The sequence below is a fragment of the Gopherus evgoodei genome, chromosome 11 (assembly GCF_007399415.2).
Source record: "Gopherus evgoodei ecotype Sinaloan lineage chromosome 11, rGopEvg1_v1.p, whole genome shotgun sequence".
In the NCBI taxonomy this organism is placed as follows: Eukaryota; Metazoa; Chordata; order Testudines; family Testudinidae; genus Gopherus; species Gopherus evgoodei.
Genome location: NC_044332.1, coordinates 29,596,742 through 29,620,776, shown reverse-complemented (window position 1 = coordinate 29,620,776; position 24,035 = coordinate 29,596,742). Strand labels below are relative to the sequence as shown.

General features: G+C 38.1%; 1 protein-coding gene across 1 annotated transcript in view; it reads left to right on the top strand.

Moving 5' to 3' along the window:
• Window positions 1–24,035, top strand: part of COL3A1 (collagen type III alpha 1 chain) — a 67,383-nt gene that overhangs the window by 30,753 nt on the left and 12,595 nt on the right. The window contains exons 6-38 of the mRNA XM_030579768.1: window positions 1,363–1,425; window positions 2,042–2,095; window positions 3,460–3,513; window positions 4,663–4,716; window positions 4,892–4,945; window positions 5,610–5,663; window positions 6,286–6,330; window positions 6,597–6,650; window positions 7,671–7,715; window positions 9,205–9,258; window positions 10,177–10,275; window positions 10,436–10,480; window positions 10,601–10,699; window positions 12,174–12,227; window positions 12,396–12,503; window positions 13,979–14,032; window positions 14,138–14,236; window positions 15,688–15,741; window positions 16,151–16,249; window positions 16,458–16,511; window positions 16,621–16,674; window positions 17,752–17,805; window positions 18,296–18,349; window positions 19,012–19,056; window positions 19,174–19,272; window positions 19,376–19,483; window positions 19,973–20,026; window positions 21,037–21,090; window positions 21,197–21,250; window positions 21,946–21,999; window positions 22,498–22,605; window positions 22,766–22,819; window positions 23,344–23,397. Coding sequence (XP_030435628.1) covers window positions 1,363–1,425; window positions 2,042–2,095; window positions 3,460–3,513; window positions 4,663–4,716; window positions 4,892–4,945; window positions 5,610–5,663; window positions 6,286–6,330; window positions 6,597–6,650; window positions 7,671–7,715; window positions 9,205–9,258; window positions 10,177–10,275; window positions 10,436–10,480; window positions 10,601–10,699; window positions 12,174–12,227; window positions 12,396–12,503; window positions 13,979–14,032; window positions 14,138–14,236; window positions 15,688–15,741; window positions 16,151–16,249; window positions 16,458–16,511; window positions 16,621–16,674; window positions 17,752–17,805; window positions 18,296–18,349; window positions 19,012–19,056; window positions 19,174–19,272; window positions 19,376–19,483; window positions 19,973–20,026; window positions 21,037–21,090; window positions 21,197–21,250; window positions 21,946–21,999; window positions 22,498–22,605; window positions 22,766–22,819; window positions 23,344–23,397 — 2,142 coding nt within the window. The remainder of the gene's footprint in view (window positions 1–1,362; window positions 1,426–2,041; window positions 2,096–3,459; window positions 3,514–4,662; window positions 4,717–4,891; window positions 4,946–5,609; window positions 5,664–6,285; window positions 6,331–6,596; window positions 6,651–7,670; window positions 7,716–9,204; window positions 9,259–10,176; window positions 10,276–10,435; window positions 10,481–10,600; window positions 10,700–12,173; window positions 12,228–12,395; window positions 12,504–13,978; window positions 14,033–14,137; window positions 14,237–15,687; window positions 15,742–16,150; window positions 16,250–16,457; window positions 16,512–16,620; window positions 16,675–17,751; window positions 17,806–18,295; window positions 18,350–19,011; window positions 19,057–19,173; window positions 19,273–19,375; window positions 19,484–19,972; window positions 20,027–21,036; window positions 21,091–21,196; window positions 21,251–21,945; window positions 22,000–22,497; window positions 22,606–22,765; window positions 22,820–23,343; window positions 23,398–24,035) is intronic.

Below are 24,035 nucleotides of genomic sequence, written 5' to 3'. Positions count from 1 at the left end.
AACAAGCAAATGCCATTCTTAACTATGGATTTATTTCCTCAGTGTGTACTTTGAAAAATAACATGTTTTGTTCAGTTTGTAGTCACACATGGATGCAGCACCAGTCCAATTTCCTTTCACGTTAAATTAGTTCTAATAATTGCACATATGATGATACGAGCAAGTAGACTGACACAGTTCTAAGCCACTAGGTATACTTTCTGATTTAGACACAACTACTGTGATTTTCTTTATCAAATCTGGACAAATATGTGAAATAGTATTTATAGTGGTTGGATTAATCTCCTGTAGTAAAAATGAAGTTGATGTGAAATATATTTCCTGTGTTGTAAATCATGGAATATTACCTGTTCTGTGAAATATATTATCTATGCTGTAAATCATGGAACATATTTCCTCCGCTGTGGAATATATCATCTATTCTTTACGTCATGGAATATTTTTCCTCTGCTATATAATATAGAATCCTATGCTGTGGAGTATACTACTTCTGTTGTAATTCAGATACACTCACTGTGTTGCCTCTACCACATCAACTAAAGCTTAACTGAAGAAATTTTTTTATTTGAACAAATGAATGCAGGTCTAGCAAAACATAAGCCAAACTTACAGTTTTTTCCTCATGTTGTTCCATTGCTGCATTCTTCCTTGTTTGTTGCTACTTAACTTATAGGTATTTAACATGCAATATTAATATACTTGTAATTTTCTGGGACTAATTTTACTGTCACATGCACCAGTTTAAATCTGAAATAACTACACTGAGTTCACAAGAGTTATTTCATACAAAGAGCAGAATGTAGTCCACTATGTCCTTTGACTACCCCAGATGTCATTTAATTTTTATGGTGTAGTATTGTACCACTTAAGAAAATCAGTGCATTGGCTAACATTCATGAAACCCTGCCAAGTATCAGAAATATAAAATTAAACAGTTAGACGTCCGAAGAGGTGTACAGGGCATAAACCTTTTCACAGCATGAAGGTTATGTTTAGGCAGATCCTATATTGTATGACTGCAGTATACCACTGCAAAACACCAAACAAATTTGATTTAAATCTTTCCTGGAGAGATTGTAAATGCTGGAAATTATGAGCCACAATCAAAATACACTGCACAGTCATATAGTGAAAGTACATTCTCTTTCTGCTGATACTAAAGTTAACATTTATTACAGTTCTCTCATTACCGATAGGAAATTTTCCACCATATCTACTATATTTTATTGCAGACTTCTGCTCTACAGCAATAGGCATCCATACTGAATTGTCTTTTATTGTCATTCCTGCCTATCGTTATGATCCTAATAAGGATTATAAATAGATTTTGATATAATGACTATTTTTATATATACCTTTTAGACTGGTTTAGGAGCCCCCGGCCCACCTGGCCTGCCTGGCCCAGCTGGTCAACCAGGCCCACCTGTAAGTAAAATTCAGCCTTGCTATGTACATCTTATCCCCTGAAATATACAGCCCTTGTTCTCTCTCCTTGAATTTGGGCATGTTTTCAACTAACAAATCTCTAGATGTTGAGAATGTTATGAATATGTTGTGTTCTTTTGTTGATCTGTAATATAACCTCAGGAACAAATGACTCAATATCAGATTCTGCCCTTACTAGGACCCCATGCATTCCCACTGAAATCAGTGGAATTATATGGCATGTACGTCAACATAGACTATGACCCCTAAAGATGCTTAAATTCTAATTTTACCTATGATCCACTGATAATGCTCCAGACTCTTAATTCATACATAAATTTATCAGCCCTAGTCATCTAAAGTGAATCTGGAAATTCCAGTGCATGTATAGCAATATGCTACAGGCTTTGGATTTTTTAATGTGATCTCCATTTAGTGGATAGTTTCAATCCATATTGCACAATTGATTACTTGATCCTGTCAGTTTGCTTCCCTCTTGTTGTTCAGTAATTGTTCTGGGTGAATCATTTGTTATGATTATGAGAGCATTGCAATATGTAGCAACCTCCTGGGGAAAAAAACAGTGATTTCTCAGCTGTGTTCTTCTATATATCAGGGTGCTCATGGATACCAAGGTTCCCCTGGTGAGCCTGGACAACCTGGCCCTTCTGTAAGTATCACTTTACATTACTATGCACTTAAAAGTCATGTTCTTGCAAGCTTTTCATAGACATATGCCCATCTTGCCTGAGTAAGGATGTTAGATTGATCCCTTAAGAAATGATTGGTAGAAGGAATATAGTCTATGAAAGTTTATTTGTTCAACTTTTTAAACAAAGAAACAAGTCACACCAGACTTTTCAGTAGAATGGTAATAAATCCATATCAATGCATGTAGGAAAATATTACTTCACTTTGGGTCTGATCCAAAGCCCATTGACGTCAATGGTAATCCTTCCATTGTTTTCAATGGCCTTTGGATCAGGCTTCATGAAAGGAAGATCTGCAGAGAAGCAATTCGCTAGGTACGTATTAGCTATGGACCAAATTCAGTTGTATGGTGTACTAACCATTAGGGATGAGTAGTATTTGATGCAAACCATTTTTGCTCATGAAAATAGAGACAATTTTGGAAACAATTAAATCCGTTGCCAATTCTCCTTTTCATTGCTGATCAATTTCCTCTCCTATTTGGCTGCGGTTTATCCATTAGTTCACACATTCAGATACAAATCTCTCATTTCACTCCTGCGGGCTCACCAAAGTGACTGGAACTTGATTAAACAATCTATGACATTTAGCTAGTTACAGCTTTTCATAGGCCTACCACAAATAGTAACAGGAAGAATATATCTGTGATGCATTTAACATCTGAGGAATAGTTTAAACCCACGTCAGCTGAATACTAGATAGGACAAAAACGTAGGCAGGGTTGAATAGAGGTCTAAAAATAGTGATTCCATACATGGTGATGCTGGTAAATCCTCTTAGCTGTGTTGTTTTCAATGGAACTATGCCAAATTACACGCCCAATAATACTTTTAATCCCCAAAAGTGAAAGTCCCCCTGTTCCAGTCAGAGTGGGCATTAAGCGGTAAACTACATGAGGGTTTAGGGATGGAATTAACCCTGCTATCTATGGGTTGCCTGTGTGGCTGCAATGCATTCCCTCCTTGGCCACTGTTCCAACTCATGGGCAGCAGCTTTCTGATTCCTGGATCTACATAGTCACAAACTTATGACCCTCTAGTCCAATCCTGCCCTGTTTTGAAACCCTTCTGCACTGGTCGATTTGGAGCCATAGAAAGGCCCACTCTGTGGAGTGCAGTTAGTCAAATGCCCCCTTGTCCACCACTGTCATGAGGTGCAGGGTGCCTTGGGCCAGACCTCCCCACTGGGTGGATTTAACCCTGAATAACTACCCACTGTATTTACCAAACCTGTGTATTGCAGCTGTGCTAGTAGTTCATGACTTTATAATACAATTTTTTTTTGTACATGATGGAAGAAAATTCATCTTTATTTTGTTTTCAGGGACCTCCAGGACCCCCAGGATTACTAGGCCCAGCAGGTCCCCCAGGAAAAGATGTAAGTTCTATGTTATAGTATGTAATAGAGGAGGATCAAAATTACTGCATAGTATTATTAAAGCAATGGCTATTGGTACCACTCTAAGTATCTTTCAGGCCATCACATGTAATCCCCTGATTTGTACATTTCATAATATGTCTTTAAAAATTTGCTCTCAGTTAAAACTTGGTATGAAATGTCTCCGTTCCAGAGTTGTGACAATCTGTATCGTAAATAATATGTAGGCACCATAAGTGAGGTCAGGACTGAGTGGCTGATTTGACAGTTGCTCTGAATTTCTTTGCATTGGCCACTTCTAGTTGTAAACCATCATTTAGTTTACCATTTGTGTGTTAACAGCTTGGAGTGTCTGTGCTTCTATTGTAGTTCCAAGCTTTTATGTTTGTTTGGAGGGGATGATCATTTCCCCTGGGTGTGCTATGGAGATAAATTGATTTTCTTTTCTTGATCCCAAAATGCAGTCCTTCATATTTGTCACCTCTATTTTATGCAAAGATCCTACAAACTTGACACCTGGCACTGAAGTCATTAAGGGCCTGATCCATAGCCCAGTGCAGTCAACGGATGACTCCCTTTAAGTTTAATGAGGTTTGGATCAGGCCATAGATAGATAGGCAATGATAAAGATAGGATAGAGCCTACTTTTGATATGTGCCTGAAATCTTATTCTGAGCCACATTAACTTTGAATCTTTGGGAAATGGGTTCTATGGTCATGAAAAACCAGCTGTTGGCTCACAACACCAAATAGATTATTCTGCACAGCTAGTGTACAGAGAGACATAATCAGTCAATAAAAATCTTTGTCACTTTTGACTGTTTCCCTATGTGTGGTAAATATCAGAGGCATCATGAGGCTTCTGTGATGCCACCATTTCTACCAAGAATAGTGTGGCTAAGACTGGAACTTAGTTCATCAAAACATTTGATGAGAATAGATCATGAGCTGTGACGGGCTTCTAATGTAAAGACAAAATTGTGCTATGAGACAGATCTCACCCTGGCATAAACTGATGTGACCCGCTCCCCCCATTTATATCAGTGAGAGTTGCACCAGCTTATTCCAAGGTCTCTTTAGTCCTGTATTACTAGTTCTTTGCCAGAAACTGAAGTAGCAACAGAGCAAAACCATTTATTCTGTCCATAGGGAGAATCTGGAAGACCAGGCAGACCTGGTGAGCGTGGATTACCTGGACCAGCGGTAAGAAAGAACCCCCCAAAGAGCTCTTCTGAATGAAAAACCAACTTGCTATTGATTTTGCATTTTGTTAACTATACCACCAGACTGACTATGCTACTTAGTATATATTAGTTTATGTGCTTCATTACTCCGACGTATTTGCAATTTACATATTCTTTTATGCTTATATTTTTAGGGCCACAAAGGACCCCCTGGTATGCCTGGATTCAATGGAATGAAAGGTCACAGAGTAAGTATTATCGTAAGAGTATTTTTGAGTGAATTACTCTAACTGAATCATGATGCAACAGGCACAAGCACTCCCCTTTGCAGAACTTTTGAAAAGTTCAGATCTGAACTTCACAACTCACTCTTCTCTCAGTAATGGACCTTTTGAAAATCTAAAACCCTGGTCATGAACACCCTACACTTTGGGAAAGTTCTGATCTGGACTCAAAATGTGTCCCTTTGTCCCATCTCTGCTTATTTTGATTTACCATTAATAATGACAACAAATAAATTACCTGGAATGTATTCTTAATTACAAGCCAGATTTTGATTCCCATATTTACATTGTTGAGCAGTCCAGCTGAAATCAATGGGATTATTCATGACACTAAATTCTCATCTATGTAGTAAGGAGTTCACAGTCTATTTCTAATCATACACTGATCATCTTTTGCATTTTTATGTTCCTGTTAACATTTTACAACAGGATTCATTAAAGCTATTTTGATTTTCTGTTGTATTACTATTTGAACAAATATAAGGCCAGTTTCCTACAATGTAAGATTTGTTGTTAGCTTTTCAGGTTTAAAAACAAAAAAATAAAAGGATGCACTTGAAGTTCAATATTAAGGATTATCAGGGTTTCAAAGTACAAATGAAGTGTATGTTATTTTTGGTTCCCTTAGGGCTTTGATGGAAGAGATGGCGCCAAAGGTGATAGTGGTGCACCTGGTCTGAAGGTAAAGTGACTTTGTTGTAGCCTCTAGGAAGTATGTAATTTTACTTTGAATCAATAATCTAACTGTGTTTTGTATATTTGCTTCTGTAAAACCACTTGCGCTTTTTAAGTCCTGGCTGATCATGTCCATATAAATAATCAATTACTCTAGGGGAGTCTGTTGTCTTAAATTGCAGCATATCTCATCTGATTTTATAACAGTAACAGACAGAAAACATGGAGATTCCCATGACTGAAGAGTACGTTGAACTTTATTACTTTAAAAAGATGCTTTACTGATACACTTCAGGCCCAGTTCACCTCTGTGTTACACCAGTTTAATGCCAGAGTAACTCAATTGATTTTAATGGAATTACAGCCATGTAGAACTGAAGTAACAGAATGATGGATTGGGCCTCAAGCCTTTATGTTTTAATATTTTGTGCCTGAGGTTGTTGAGACATCTCAATCAAGATTAACTTCAGTAGAAGTTGAAGAAACTGAATACCTCACAGAAGATGTTTAGCTTCTCAAAGGACTGGGACTTTGCTTGTTACTGTGTTTCATCCCTACAAGAGATCACTAATGAAATATGGTAATAAAGGTTAATTCTGTCAGAACCTGATATTCTCTTTATATAACAGGGTGAAAATGGTCTTCCTGGAGAAAATGGATCACCTGGGCCAATGGTAATTTTTTTTCATTATCATTTAATTAGAAGTTACAGTAACTGATACTTTTTCTGCTAGGTATTTCTTACTATCTTCAGCTCTCTTCTGACTTTATTCTTCAAGAGCTTGATTCTGCCACACTTACACACACAAAGTACTACTTACCCATGAAGACAGTTCCATTGAAACATTTCTAAGCAAAATCATTTTCTTCTTGTTGTTTGTTACATGGTGTCTTTGAAAATCCATCTCATCTCCCAAATTAATAATCATATGCTCTTTAGGGTCCAAGAGGTCCAGCTGGTGAAAGGGGGAGGCCAGGATCTCCTGGTCCTGCTGTAAGTAATTGGAAAAAAAAACTACACGATTGTTATTATTTCTGTTGCATGACCCAACAGTGCACATCATGCTTTGCAGATGCACAAAATAAAAGCTCCCTGGCTCACAGAGCTTACAGTCTAAATTAGATGTAGTCCAGCAAATAGTGTATAGGAGGATATGGCAGAATATATAGCTTCTGCAAAATCGTCATGAAAATTTGCTAGCCGAAGATCAAGGTTGTAGTAAAGGGCATAAAGGTTTGTTACATGCAATGTGTCCTTAATGAGTCCTTCTTTATATTGTATGCTAATATATTATGCTTTGAGGGTATAAGTTCAGCCAATAGGGTGGGCAGGATGGAGTAGAAGTCAGCATTGGAAGACTAACTAAACAAAGCGACTGCTGGGAGAAGAGTGAGATTGTGATGTCCCAGCTTGGACTACAAGGGGAGGTCATAATTAATGCCAGCTAATGCAAACAAGTCTCAACCTAAAATATAAAAGAACAGGGATTGTTTACGCTAGTAGACAATGTACTGAGCAATGAAGATGTCTGATACATCTACAGTAGAGGTAACAGGCCTTAAATCATTGTCAATTCTTTTGTGCCACATTTTATCCTTTCTCTGTGGTTGTAAGATATAGTCATTCTAAAATGCATGACATCGATTGCTGTCTTATTTATTTAATCTAAAGTACAGGTCACACACATTATGTTTTGCTCTATTAAGCATGATTGCTCTGCATTAAAGAATTTGTGGTGTCTAATATCATATTTCCTTGTATACCACTATCTTCTTATTACAGCAAAGTGCATGTAAATTGATAGGCACCTTATTACTACTACTACTATTTTTATTTAACATAGTAGGCACCCATAACTGAGGAATTGTGAATGCCATAAAAAAATATATAGGACTGTATGGACATACAGAAACCTGGTTTGAAAGTCAATATCGTTGTCCAATATCAAAATCCTTGGCTTTTCAGCCCCAAAGAGAATGTATGGTATGTGCTTATGTTGTCTTCTTTTGGTAGGGTGCCCGTGGTAATGATGGTACTCCAGGAGCATCTGGACAACCTGTAAGAAACTTAATTATTGTTTTCACTTAACTATTGGATTTGTAACTATTTTTCTCTTGCCCATGTGCTTAATGTGCTACAACGCCACCCATTAATTGGACATGGTTTGCCTTATGAATAGTGTCTTATGCAATTATAATTTTCAATAACTTTATGTTTGCTATTATGATTGAAACAAAAAACCTTTATTTTTTATGAAGAATAAAAAGAAAATAAGAGAAATCATGATCCTGTAAATCAAAGGGATGTGTATGTATAGCCAAGCTTTTCTCTAATTATTTACTGATGAAGATAATGGAAACTCGTTACATTGGCCAGAATTTGAATGATTTCATCATATAAGTCACTCAGCCCTAGCGCTAGACCATGACGTCAAGCTGTCTAGAGTAGCTCGTGAGCAAGAGTGTCAACATCAAGGCAGATTGTCAAGGAACAAAGCACAAACCCCAAATTGGTTGTATGATCTATAATTAGATTTCATCAACCAAGTAACAAGTGTGAACTCCTGTCTATCTTGCCTTTGTGATAGATTGACCCTTACACATAAAATCACAATAATATTCAGATTACTCCCAGCCCCAAAGGACCAGTCATTTCCTCCAGGTCAATTGTACCTCCGATCTCAAACCAAAGACAATGCTTGTAGCCAATCCTATGATACTAACTAAAGAGTTATTAACTAAGGAAAAGAAATAAGACGGTTATTTACAAGGTTAAATCAGGTAAACAGACACACAGAGATGATATAGTCTTAGGTTCCAAAAGTTAATAGTAGCTGCTATAATATGCAATGTCCTTTATGGCTAACGCAAGCCAAGCAGTTGGTGAGTCCTTGCTTATTCCTAGAAACATTGCCCTCTCCAAATTCCAAGCAGCATCATGATATAGTTCCTTTTTGTCAGGCATTTTAATCCCTTCCCCCAGAGTTCAAGCTGATGGGATGAGTTCACACGCAAGCCCCCTCTTCATGAATGTGGGGGAGAACAATCAACAAAGTCTTTGTCCTTTGATACTTCACAATGGCTAATTTGGTTTCAATGGGCGATATAAACCATGAGTTAGCCCAACTCATATAAACCGTAAGGTAGCCCAACATTTTTATTTTTCCAACTACTTAGAAACTGTAATAGTCACAACTATATTCTCCTCTTTTACCTCTCACATGCTTTCATTCAAGGGATCTCTTAAAATATTTTGTGCAATATCATCTCGATAGTCATATTTTTCAAACTGAAATTATTCAGTTACAAAAACATCCACATCTGATTGAAAATGTGCATTGAATAAGGGTAACTAAAGTATAGGTGTGATATTTTCAAACCAGCCAAATTTCATCTTCTAGAGTATGACTCATATTTCTTGATATTTTGCCAGATGTTTCTTTTTTCACGACAGAAAAAACTCTCACAGTCAGGTCTATTTTCAAATTAAGATTCATTCCATATGACCTTCACCTCTTGTAGTAATAACTTTGCCGTCTTTATTTAAGGGTCCTCCTGGTCCCCCCGGAACTGCAGGATTTCCAGGCTCTCCAGGTGCTAAGGTATCTATTTGAAGATCTATTTTACCATATGGCATATGCCTACATAAATACCTAAGATATAGTAGTGTATGGTTTTGGTTCCTCACTGTCAAGTTGCTATCACATTACTTGGAGGTCTATAGCTGATGTATTTTCATACACAGAATTAGGCAACTCATGCACACTTCACTCTCACAAGCACTCCCATTGCTGTGAGGGTTTGTCCCAAGACCTGGAACATCTTTTACTTCTCCATATGTTTTGGAAGTTTCTCCAGGATATTTTCATGCAGACCTCTAGGCACATTTACAATACAAGTAATAAAATAATCCAGTAGTACTACTTATTTTGTGTGTCACCCACTCTAATGTGAAGCCCACAACTGTGTACATCACTGTCCTTGTAATTGTTGATTTATTTCCCCTTCTCCTTTTTTAGCCCTTCTTCTCTGGAGCATCTCTCTGCTTCTCCATGTTAAATATACAAATTATGTGCTCTTTTTTATTTCTTTGCTTATGTTAAAAGGACTAAATTGCAGTCTTGTTCCTCTAAGGAATACTGTAAGGCCCAAGATGGGGCCTTTGACATCTAGGTAAAGGTACTCTGATGCATTCTATCTGCACAGGAAAGAAGCAGACACAATGCCTTATAGTGCATGAGGGGGAATGTGCTTTCTCCCACTCTTTAGAACTGGATGAGACAATATGCAGTATGTCAGCAAGTACTGCCCAGCACATATTGACAAGTTCTAGCTGGCTGTGTTCCCTTGGATCAGTTACCCACCCCCTTTGCTCAGGATAGGCTAGTGTCAGCATTCTGCATGGGTCCAGCAAAGGTTCACTGGCTGAGGAAGAGGTAGTAAGGCTAAAATGTTAATATTATCCATTGGGAGCAATACTAGAGTGAGTTCAATTTGCTCTCATACCATCTTCTTCATAGGGTGAAGCTGGTGCTCCTGGTTCCCCGGGCTCTGATGGTACTCCTGGACAAAGAGGAGAACCTGGTCCACAAGGTCATGCTGGTGCAGCTGGTTCTCCTGTAAGTAACAAATTTCACATACGTCCTTGGAAATATTGTGCTGGTTATACAAATATATTATTATGATTACTGCCATACAAATTGATGTTTGCAAAGTGCTATGGAATTTTTGGATTTGAGGACAATGTTATAGCATTGATTAATCATTTCTTCTTTCCAGGGCAATCCTGGAAGAGATGGAAACCCAGGTGGTAAAGGTGAAACGGTAAGTATCCCACCAAATTGTCATTGTTTGATTTGTTATTGGTTGGGGTTACATGTTTGATTATGCAGCATTCAGTAATGCCATGCTTTATTCATATTAGTGTCCTTCAATCCCAAACAGGGCCCTGCTGGTATTCCTGGTGCTCCTGGGTTGAGTGGAGCCCGTGGCCCTCCTGGTCCCCCAGGCATTAATGGAATTCCTGGACAAAGAGGCGGGCCAGTGAGTCACCAACATTATTTTCATTACTAAGAGCAAACAAGGGGATAAATTCCCCACCACCTACAACAGTGCAAAACCATGAACAGCAGTGGGGTTGCACAGGTGTACAGGGAGTCCTCAGACTTACAACACAATTTGTTCCTCAGAATTGCATTGTAAGCAGAAACATTGTAAGTCAAAAATGCTTTTCCCATAGGAACCAAGCCTTGATACACTGTTTTCACCACAATAATCCAGTTTTTTTGTACTAAATAAATTACAGATTACTAATGTTGCAAACAGCATTCAAATAAACACATAAACTCACATAAGAATGCCAGCAACAGAGGCTCAGAAAGCTAGGGACAATGGCACAGATGCTGAGCCTTAGCCAACCACTGTTCAAGCTTTGTGATTGGCTGAGCCCAGGGCCATGAGCCAGTCAAAAACAAGCAGCAACCCTATCTGGCAACAACCTACCCTGCGCCTCAAAGCCAATCAGAAGCAACCCCTTCTGGCTCCATATTTGTATAATGCAACCAGGAGGTGATTTCAAGCAAATTTTATGCAAATTGAGTGTCCTAAGGGCTAAACATGTGTCATAGGGGCAAAACGGGCAGTCAATTGAGAAGTGACATAAGTGGCGTCTGATGTAACTCAGGCATTGTAAGGCTGAGGACTCCCTGTACGTGACAGAAGAATATGGTTTAGAGAATTCTGTTAGAAGCCTTCAGACATTTCCCATATATTTGAACTTGCCTAGTCAATTCTACCATCCCTTTGCTATTGTCTATTATAATTATTCAACCAACAAAACAGAAAAACCACAGCAAAGCAAAAACTTTGGTAATAGTATAATATTGCAAAGCCATGGTAAAATGACTGATTTTTGTCCACCCTAAATATTCCAGGTATTGAACCTTACTGACATAGTTATGTCTCACTTTGGGTTGTAGGAGGATGTATCTGGATGGCTACTCAGCTTTAAACTCACTCCATTCATCCATTTCTAATTGTTACGTATAAAAAATTTCATCTTTTTTATATCTAAATTGCTTTGGGACTGCCCCAATCAAACCTACTCATAGTGTGTAAAATACTTATTCTTATATTAACATTGAAATTAACGTGCCATGTCCTGACAGAATTACTCCGTAATTCCTCAAACCTTATTAATGCAAATTTCCACTGACATCAAGCAAAACTGACATCAAACTCCCAGTGATTCAAAAACAGAATGAAACCTAGGGTTTGACTCAATGTAAGCATTCACTTGAGTAAGGGTGTACAGGATCGTCTCTTTTGTAGAGAGGATGTATAACCAGCTCCAGTAGAAGTCTTCCACTTCTGTTTGCCTCCTGTAAACAGATAAACCATAACAATGAGCTGACAATTTAAATGCTGAGAGATATATTTCTTATTGTTATTATTATCTAACAAACCTACTGAAATATTCTATTATGTAGAAGTGGTAACGGAAGTGTGTTCTGTTTAGGGTGAACCTGGTAAGAACGGTGCAAAAGGAGAGCCAGGTGCACGAGGAGAGCGTGTAAGTGATTTTCTAAATATTCTGGTTTCTTTAATGCATCATTGTGTTTTATAAGCTTATTAATAATAGGCCAAATACAGTCCTTACCCCACACAAAACTTTCATTGAACTCAGTGAGAGTTTTGCCTCCACACAATATGTTTTCCCTTGTTCCTACTTTGTCACTAGGGTGAAAACGGTATTCCAGGTGCTGCTGGTCCTCCTGGCGAAGAAGGCAAAAAGGGTGCTAATGGTGAGCCAGGCACAAATGGATTACCTGGAACACCAGGAGAAAGGGTAAGCCACTCCAAGTCACCACACTGGGTAGTTAAATGATACGTTACATACCATGTATCAAAACCCGGGATTCAAACTTTGAGGAAAGTCTGAATCTAGATAGATATTGAACCAAACTTCCAGATGAAAGCAGCAAAGAATCCTGTGGCACCTTATAGACTAACAGACATTTTGGAGCATGAGCTTTCGTGGGTGAATACCCACTTCGTCAGATGCATGCATTCACCCACGAAAGCTCATGCTCTAAAACATCTGTTCGTCTATAAGGTGCCACAGGATTCTTTGCTGCTTTTACAGATCCAGACTAATACGGCTACCCCTCTGATACTAAACTTCCAGATGTGAACATCCCACATATTGGAAAAATTCAGATCCAAATCCTAATCTAGATCTGCTCTGCATGGCTTGGGTCTTTCTTTATTTTAAAATACATTAAAGTTATTCTTCTTTTGATAGCTAGAGAGTTATTAATCTTGAAAAACTGGTGTTTCTACCTAAGATTTTGAACCAAATAAGAACACAGAAAGTATAGTATAACATGTATTAAAGACTGAAAAGACAATCCATCTACAATTTGTAGAGTGACACTCCATCAATTAAATTGAATTCCAGCAGATCAAATGAACCTGACAAAGTTTCAGCTCTTGAAAGTGGAATTAAGGCTGATTCATCCATATTCAGGATAATCAGCTGATTCTTCTGCCAACAGTCTTTTAACAATTAGATGCTACTGGTCTGTATAGAGTTTTATCATGGATTCATTAGTGAAATAAATTGTTCCAGCATCGTCGACAGCCTGCTGCTAATTTTAATTTCCTGTTCCCACCTAAAACAAATTAGAATTGAGATTGATTCAATTTTGTATTCACTAACTTTGCAAGTATTTTGGAAAGTTGTGAGGAAATCAGAGATGCACAGTGAACAAAATAGAAGGAGGTTGAATGCATGAGTGAACTGTAAATGGAAGGTTGTCTTAAAACAATGTAGACAATGGTAACTAATGCAACCAAGAGGCCTTCTTAAAGAATGATAGAGAAGAAAAGTCATTTTTCAGGGCTGAAATGTGTTAATTTTTTAACATAAATTTAAGGAAATCCTAAAGAATAGGGCCTATACCAATGCCCATTGAAGGCACTTAGAGGACTCTCTTTGACTTCAGTGGGCATTGGATTGGACCCAAAGTGCACTGTGCATACAGAAAAAGGATCTTGAATCTGTACAGCCAGGATGGAATGTCATCTCCATCTATCTCCTTCACTGAATATCACTAAAATATGAGTAAATGTGGTTGGTTGAGAAGCATCAAAGTTTGTTATTACAACATTTAAAAATATTTGGATCTATTTGTGTTAACAGAATGTTGCACGCAATCTTTCAAGAAACCAGCAGATGTTTTTGATTGTCTCTGATACATAGGTAGACATTGCCTGTTATTTGATCCACGGGAATAAAATGTGTGCTCTCTTGCTTGGCAGGGTACCCCAGGTGCCCGTGGCATACCCGGTAGTAATGGACTTCCAGGAGAAAAGGTACATACTTTCCCAGTTTCATAAAATTAATTATAATGATGATAATTTAAATAGCTTTATTTACTTATCATGAATGTCCAATGTCCTTTTTTAAAAAAAATTAAGGGTCCTGGTGGCGAACGTGGTAGTCCAGGCATTGCAGGTCCAAGAGGAGCTCCAGGAGAACCTGGACGCGATGGTGGCCCTGGTCTTCCAGGAATGAGAGTAAGAGAGAATGTTCTTTTAATGTGCTATTAAGATAATTTGATGATGATCTTTATTACAGATGGCTGAGCTGGTTTGGTACAGCAACCGGGGCCAAAGCTCCAATGGGATATCAAACCTTTTTTGAGATTTTCAATCCATGTCAATATCTATTTTACGTATTTAATTAATTATATTAATTGTACACTCTGTGCACTTTGCGGTTGTGTTTAAAAATGGAACTAGAAGTGCAAAAAATACTGTAAGGACACTCCTTCTTATGAGATTTCCAACCCAGGTGTTCAAGCCCAAGAGAATTAAACAATCTGAATAAATTTTGGATAGTATTCAGACCTCTGGGTGCTTAGCTAACCCCCTGAACCTTCAGCTGTTTGCCACCATATCTGAATCAATTAGCTCAAAATCCTTTCAATACATTTTGGTGATTTTCAAAGCAATGAGTTAAATCCTTTCCTCAGTGCATTAGGGAATGTCTGAAGTTGAGTATTGCATATTTAGGGTTGAGTAGCCTCCAAAGCCACCCTTGTGCCCCTCCCCAGAAGTGTATTGGTCAGTGGATCGTATAATACCAAATCAACCAGCACTGACCTGACCCACTCCCACAACATATCTCCAAAGTTGGGAGCAGGAAGACTATATGAAGCTGCATGCCGTAGGAAGCAGGAGGTACCAAACTGCTCAGGTTACCGCATGGCTCTGATAGGATTTGACTCTATGTAAACTTCCACTGGATAATTTTATATTTAATCTTATTTTATATAAAATATAAAATTTGAACATTATTTTTTCTGTTATGAAGCCTTTTGTATTTGCAAAAAAGAATGCAAATATGCTGTTTGGTCTTTGGCATATAATATTTGTTGCCCACAGACTAAATCAGAGAAAAGTTATAAGGCATTACGCATAAAAAGCAGAAAAGTATAATGTGCTATACTGTGAATTAGTGGGTACTAGTGACCAATATTTGTAAGTTTGAAAGTCAGCAACCACTGATTTTCCTTACAGGCTTATGAATTATTACATTTTACACACAGTAAAATAGTTTTTATTGGAAATCAATGTGCCTTTCAGACATACAATGTGTCATACATCATATATTTGGTAAATTGAAGAGCAAAGCCAAAATTACTAAGAATGTACTATTAAATGTAGTTGTTTGTAAACAATAGGGACTTAATTGCCTTTCATTGCCTACTTTAATTTTAGACTATAATGATTGCTTTTTGGTGCCTAAAGCAACTTCATTCTCTCTATCAAATATCACAGAATGGGCTGAATCCCTATTAAATGAATTATTGATCAGCTAGTCCCTTGTAAATCCCACGGATTTTTTTAATGAGCCTGAAAAAGGTTTGTAAAACTAACTGTAAGTAATGGTGTGTCTATAGAATGTGATCTAACAACATTAGCTTTTTCACTAAAAAATTAACATATTTTTTCTTCAAATGCAGGGTTTGACAGGAAGTCCGGGGAGCCCAGGACATGATGGCAAACCTGGCCCTCCAGTATGTAAATTACACAAATATTATATGATAGTACTCTCACTGGGCTTGCCTTTGATCTCACTTAACGCCATTATCACTCCATTGGAGTCCTGGTGTGAAATGCAGACGAGATCAGAAACAAGTTCATTAGCTGTGTTCTGTGTTTAATTTCACAGTGACCGACTATTCTGTATGTTTTTCATTGTAACAGCACTGTCCAAACCTTGTTATTTAACATTACTATAAACACCGACTCCTCTTCCACAGGAGTTTAAGCGCAATTTTAAAAAATCATATTTCAAATGAAAAATCAGCCAAAAATAACAGTGTTTGCTCACCTTTTAACTCTTTCATTTGATTTTTTTAAATATTTCTCTGTTGTTTATATAATGTGTTTCTTCTAATGGTTGCTATCTCTCTCCTGCCTCAGGGTAATCAGGGAGAATCTGGCCGACCTGGTCCTCCGGGCCAATCAGGTCCACGAGGTCAACCAGGCGTGATGGGTTTCCCAGGTCCTAAGGGTAATGAGGTTAGTGTAATTCCTTGACTTAAAAAACATACTTAATGGACAAGGGCCTCTGCAGTTGTAGATCAGTTTAGTTCCATTGACTTTGTTGGTGCTAAATTGATCTAATTCTGCAGATGATCTGGTCCTATACCTGTGAAACCCTCATCTTAGCTAGAGGTTGAATTAGAAACATGTATTTTAAATATATCTGGTCTTTCCCTTTTTAAAGGGTGCACCAGGTAAGAATGGAGAAAGAGGTGCCCCTGGACCCCCTGGCACACAGGTCAGTTTCATTTATCAGCTTCTCTTCAATTCACAATGTCCTCTGTGATTTTAATCCTTTTAAAAATTGCACTGATCCATAACCACAGTCCAATTTTGTGATTTGATAGGGTCTTCCTGGAAAGAGTGGTGATGTCGGCCTCCCAGGTCCTCCAGGAATTGCTGTAAGTGCAATGTCCAGTGTCTCAAAGAAAAAAAATCTTGAAACAGCTAATATATTTTCTGTAAAAAATGTGTGTCAATATTTCCTAAACACTCTTCAACTGCTTAGTGCTGGCAAGAACATTTTCTTATCTGATGGAGAGAGACATTTCCCATTAGTTATGAAGACAGAAACACCTGCTGGACTCATTTGTCTTGGTTTGTTTGTTAATAAGTACTCAATAGTTTGTTAAAGATAACTAAGACAGAAGTTCTGTTGTTATATACTGAAGTGAATGGAGCTGTGCCAATTTTAACCAACTAAGGATTACTGGAGAAATGTACAGTTTCCTTTGGCAGTTTACCAGTGCTAAAGTTAGGTAACCTGGGTGCTGTATTAGGCATGTCTGTGAAGATAGTCTTTCTGCTGGAATTTTGGCTGCTGATAAGAGAGAAAAGATGGATGGAATCTTAGCATGAGCTCCCAGAGGTACTGGTCTCAAGAATTCACAATGCCTCTTTGAATGCAGCAGGATGAATGCGTTTGACAAGATGGCTTCCCCCTTTAGAAGTGGGACACAGCAGTTCTTCCCTGTTTACCCGCCCCTTCTGTGGAAGCTAGCAGAGCTGATCTAGAGCCGAAATTTCATTTGGGGAGCACAAGGGCCATTATATGATCTCTTTCTCCATCCCCCAATGCACTTACTCACCCAGCTGAGTCCTTTGTGTACTGGAAAGACATCCATAAAGCAACTTGTGAATGATGGGGACTTTTAATAGTTTGATTTTTTTAATAAAGCTTTCACAGTAGGCTTAATGTTGCAGACATTACTCATTGTTAAAAAAAATAACCAAAAAAACCCCAGAACTTTTGACTTCAATAGTTGTATGAGAGTATAGTCAGCAAGATCAGAGGGTATGAAAGTTACATGACAAAAGCTCAATGGCACTAATGGTTCACTTTTATGTTTTCATTTTTGTCTAATTTTGTGGCTTAGAATATATGTGGCATTTTAACTACAATATGCATATGTTAAGATTTCTTTTATGTTCTAGAATGATGTTGATGAATTTTGTGTTGCTTTTTTGTTTCCTTCCAGGGTCCTCCTGGTGATAAAGGAGAGGCGGGATCTCCAGGTCCATCTGGCTTCCAGGTACTGTTCATTTCTTTTATTGCTTCCAATGCAATTTTTTAAAACAAGGTAACTATTAAAGAAGTAGAACTTAAATATTTCAATTAGGGATTGTTTTCTCATGTTTTGAAGTGAGAAAGTTCAACCAAGATCTTCATGTAAGTTAGCTGATCAGGCAAGCCTGACTGACACTACGACGAATGGTGATGGATCAGTGGGTTATCTAAATCTGAATCTCTGGCTTTCCATTATACCTTTCTCATTTGCAAAATATTAGATACGATAACAAAATTATTTTCACTGAATTATTTCTGTGTCAACATTTTTTGTGACTTTGGAGAATGCACAATTTAGATTGGAAAACTTCAGTTAAAATAGATAGCTCTCAGGACAGTTGTTCGGATTCTACTTTTTTCTAAATCACTATGAAATATCAATCATATATAGTTATTTCTATCTAGGTGTATATATAAAATATTTATTTATGAAGTGGTGTCTTTAATTTAAACAGGGATTACCTGGTACTGCAGGCCCACCTGGAGAGAGTGGAAAACCTGGAGAACCAGTAAGTTGTCCTTTCTTTTTTTGGAAATCAAGAAATCAAAACACAAATATAAGAACAGCAATTCCTTTCAGGCCCCCTTTTCAGATGCAAAACCCCTTACACATAGAGGAATCTGTACTTTTGTGTCCTGTGAAGCTGTGATTCATCACAGGGTCTTTATGCCTCATCACTGAAGACATTATCGAGGGTTGGTGGATTGGACGGGTGCAGCCAGAAAGATGGGGATTTGGTCAGTGTATCCATGACAGTGGATCTATTGGCCAACCCCCTATCAGAGTACAAAGGGAGTGGAGCAGATATTGTGACTACTGAAATTATAATAAAATCTTTTATACTGTGAGCACATGTGGGCTAACAGCGCTGATCCAATTGCCTCATCTCTCTTTTCTACCCCAGAGATACCACCTGAAAACACACCCTATGACTGCACTCTTAACCCTCAGGAGGCCACTATATTTTGACATCCATCTCTGGAAGTACCATCTTCCTGAAAATGGTATTTCCCAGAATTAGATCATAATAGGAGCCAAACGGGGTAGTTTGTATGATCACTATCAGGGGTAAAATGTGAAGGAAATGAGATGCCAAACACTTTTTTTTTAGATGGGTTTACTGTGTAAAATGTAAAGTATATGAGTTAATATTTCTTGCATTGTAAACAGGGACAAAGAGGTGAAAATGGAGCCCCTGGTCTCCCAGGTACTAAGGTAAGCATTGCAACAATATTTCTATGATTAAATATGTGAAGAAGAGAAGGTAAATAAATGCAGAACCATGATACAGGCCTTGGGAACAAAGAACTAATGCATGTTTCTTTATGGCAGGGTGAAAATGGTCTCCCAGGTGAACGTGGTCCGCAAGGTCCTCAAGGTTCTCCTGGAGCAAGAGGTGGAACAGGTCCTGCTGGCCCAGAAGGTGGCAAGGTACCTACTTTATGCTCAAACGCTTCACTGTGTTACATGAATCATTCAGGTTCATTCAGGTGCACCTTCAAATTTTATATATATTTCCCCATTACACTTCTAGGGTCCTGCTGGTGCACCTGGCCCTCCTGGTGGTGTAGGGCCACCTGGTTTGCAAGGAATGCCAGGAGAAAGAGGAGGTAACGGAAGTCCTGGACCCAAAGGAGAGAAGGTAACAACTCTTTTTCTGCTACTAATTTTGTGAAATTACCATTTTAGCTTCATACCATGCAGCAGGTTTGTCATGTGTTCACTTTTGGCCTGATTTCAAAGGTGCTGAGTACCTACAGTTCCTACTGACTTCAGTGAGAGCTAAAGATACACAGCATCAATGCAAATCAGGACATATATTTTAAAAATACTATAGTATGTGAAAATGCTGAGATTCTTGGCTGGTGTAAATCAGCATAGCTCCACTAAAGCCAATGAAGTGATGCCAATTCACACCAAAGGAGGATCTGGCCGATTGTTTCTATTCCTGTGTGTTGAAAGGATTTTGAGTGTTACAACTGATTTCCATGTCTGACTGTGCATTCTTAGGCAGAATGTTATACTGAATGCCAGATTTGCATTGCCACAGTTAGAAAATCCAGTTATCATGATACCCTTGTGACAGTTTCCTCACTAATTTTCTAAATCCCTTTTAATTTATGTTTGACAGGGAGAGCCCGGTGGCAGAGGTGGTGATGGCGTCCCTGGTAAAGATGGACCAAGGGTGAGCATAACTTTTCATAATGTATGAACATTCTTATTGCATGTGGCTCAGCTTCAACAACTGTTGAGAAGTCATTTACAATGCAAGTAAAAAGTTCATTGTGACGTGAACAGCAAACCTCATCAAGTCCAGGGGAAATGATTTTGGTAGTGCAGTTTATATTGGTAAAAATATAGCTTTAATCCATGTTCTCATAACTTACATTTTTGATCGTGCAGGAAGATGATATAGTGTAAAATAGAATCTTGAATGCTTGACGCTTACAGATAAATAAGGTTCAGTTATTTGGGGAAAACATCCAGATAAAAGTAGCTGCTGGCTTCTCCAAAGTTAGCTGGCTGAAGAGGATAAGACTGAGGTATGGGGAAGAGGAGTATATAAAGACTTCCATGAAGAATATTTCTACAGCATGTTATATATATTAACTAGATGAAATATGGAACTTCATCCAGCACATGAAATAAACCAGGCATGGGGCATCAACATGCTGAGTCACAATAAATATAAAAAACTAGTTTATGTGAAAGTTATGGTTGTCAAGGTATGTTAGATGTTCAGTGTTAATAATGTAGTCATTTCATTGTTTCTTCCTTACTCTGTGCCTCATCATATGCCCACTGAACTCAGTTTCTAACCTCCCAATGACTTCAGTGGTGTAGGAACTAGCCCTCTGCCAATAATAGAGTATAAAAATGGATCAGGAACTATGGATTCATGAGAAATTTGGTAAATTGTCTGGAGGTAAAGCTAGGTGAATGGGTAAATTCCAGCAAGTACCAATGGAAAGACTCCCATTGACTTCAGCGGACATTGAATCAGGAAAACAAAGTCAAGATGCGTATGCAATCCATCAAAGTATCAATGTAATAGAGAAGTAGATTATCTGCTATTAAAATAAGTAAAAAGCCATATATATATTGAGAGTGAGATGCAAGTTTTATTGATCACAATACATGAAAATAATACTGTTTGTACTTCTATACTAAATATGTTATTTTCTAATTGTGTAGGGTCCTGCAGGTCCCATTGGGCCCCCAGGTCCAGCTGGCCCACATGGAGATAAGGTACTTTATAACCTTGTGTTGAAATGAGGGCTTTTGTATATAGGTCTGGGATTTCGTCCTTAGATGGAGGAATAATTCTTAAACAAACATCTTTCCGTTCTTTCAGGGAGAACCTGGTTCAGCTGGACCCCCTGGTCCTACAGGTGCCCGCGGTGGTCCTGTAAGTGATTGTCCTTTTTTTTCAGTCATAACTCTAATGTAGATTCTATTACCTGGGACAGATTCAGCTCTACAGTTAAGTGATGTCTTCAAAAACAGATGGGGCCTGATTTCAAAAGGTGCTGAGCAGCTGCATCTCTTACTGATTTCAGTGAGATTTGTTCAGCCTCAGAACTTCTGAAAATCAGATCACTTATTTTTAAAGCTATGAAAGATACCAGAGAGGTCGGAGAAAGTCTGAGATGCACAGTTTCTTCGTATTTTCATCTCCGGTGGAAAATATCACTAAATAAATAAATAAAATTAAATCCTGAAAGTTTTAAACTATTAGTTTGTTTAATGGCCTAATTTTGTATATTTTCTATTTTAATAAGTAAACTTTTCAAAATTCACTTATTTTGTTGTGTTCCTTTTCATTTTGATAACATGGGCCAGATTTTGATCTCAGTTACACCAGAGTGAAAGTGGAATAAATGCACTGAGGAATTACATGCATGTAACTGAGAACAGGATTTGGCACAATGCTGATAATTATCAAGAGTGACATAAATAAACAGTTTGAAAGTATAAAGTTCAGTAACCACATTTAAATTTTATTTCAACTAGAGGCATGATAACCTGAACCATGTTCACCAAAGTGAAGTGTGAAGAATATTTTTCTCTTTCTTACATCTAGGATATGTTTCCTTTCTGCAGGGTGAACGAGGAGAGCAAGGCCCCCCTGGACCTGCTGGCTTCCCTGGAGCCCCTGTAAGTATAAATACCAAACAAACTTCATACTCAGTTTTTATTTTTAATTCATGTTAGTAATAACTGAGCATATTTGTGTCCATTTTAGAATGATTTGCCAAGCATGGCATGACAAACTATAACTTTATATTCCGTTCTGACAGTTAATATGTATTTTTAAGTATTTCTCTTTGCTTACTTAAATAGCCATACTTCAAGATTCCCACCCCACTTCCCTATCAGATTCTCTTTAGTGAGATTTAGAGCAAGAGACACCTATCAATACCGGAGTGCAAGCAGAACTGAGTTTCTAATTGTGGTCAGCTCCTTAGACAAGAGTATCTGGGACTTGGTTCTGATCTCACATTGGATTTATATTATCCATTGCCTTCAATGGATTTATAACTTATAGCCATGTATTCTTACTTAACAAGTGGATACATCCAAGGAAACTCAGCTATCTTCTGTCTCATAGCCCTTTTAACAAAACAGAATTTATAAGAATTTATTTGAATACAGGGACAAAATGGGGAACCTGGTGGAAAAGGAGAGAGAGGCCCTGGTGGTGAAAGAGGTGAGCCTGGTCCGGCAGGATCTGCAGGTCCTCAAGGAGGCCCTGGTGCACCAGTAAGTACTCATAGTTACCCAAATTCAACTTCAAATTTCTTTCAGTTTTGAGATCAGTTTTAGCTGTTTGAAACATATACTGCATTGATACGTCTTAGAATCTTATCTGTTGTTGGCTGCTTTTCATATCTGATTACAATGTTCTTTTCATTCACTGTAGGGTCCAGCTGGTACTCAAGGACCAAAAGGAGAGCGTGGTGCTCCAGGCAGTCCTGTAAGTTTTATCCTTTTCTATAAGTCTATCTCTGGTAGACAACAGCACTGATTCTTACTGGGGCAACAACTCCAGCATGATCTGCAGCAAGCACAGGGCATTGGTGGTCTTGGACTGGCTTTGGCATAACAAACTTCTCCTTCACAGGAATAGGCTGGAGTAACTAAGTCAAACCATCTATGGCCTACTCCAGGTCACCTGCTATTTTGATCTGAAAGATCTCCTTGGCACTTTTTCTTAGACACTGAGAGACAGCTGAGATCTTCCAGTGCCAAAAGTTAACGCTGGGGCTGTATGTTTAATTATCATGGAAATTTATTCAGCCCTTGTACAAAAAGGCTAAATATCACCCAGCATTGCCCTGTTCTTTGGCTAATGCCTTTGCCATGATTTTGAAACCACAGCAGTATTGTGTTAGGAAACTCAGGTACCAATCAAACTTCTGATATTCCCTCATCCTTTTTCTTTCATGTTTTGTTACCAATGTTTGTAAATTGACCACTACGCTTACTTATGCATTTCAGGGTACAGCTGGTTTCCCAGGTACTAGAGGCCTGCCTGGTCCCCCTGGTATTAATGTAAGTGTATACTTACCTTGCTGTTATATCTAACTCGTATCACTATTACAGTACATTGGCATAAATAATACACAAGAAGTATACTGAAAGTAAAGTTTCTTCTTTGTCTTAACTTCACAAAAATGGGCTTATCTCCATCTCACTTTGCTTTGAATGGTAGTTCTTTCATTTCTTGTCCCAATAGTCCTTGTACTTGCTCCTCCAAAGTTTTTGAACTCCGTGAGGTCTCTCCATTAACTCCAGTAGGATTTGGATTATTTATTTATCTGTTTATGGTGGTCATAAATATCCTATTCTCTCTCTTGCTCTTTATGATGCAATAACTGTACAGTTTAGGATCTTGACTTGTAGTGTTTTATTTTCACCAAAAGCCTCCTTTCTTTCTATCAGTGGTTTTAAAATGTGTTCCATAGATCACAGTTGATTCTTTGGGCCCTTTTTGGTTGCCTGCAGAATGAAACAATTTTAGAACCAAGCAGTTAGAAGTAGGGATATTTGGAAGGAAGATGCTCCGTAAGAGCATCATTCCGTTATGGAGGTGGCCCACAATATGAAGATCAGATAACTGCAAATCTACACTAACCCATTATATTCACTATTTCCTGTGCATTACACTTTCCCACATTTTTGTAGACCAC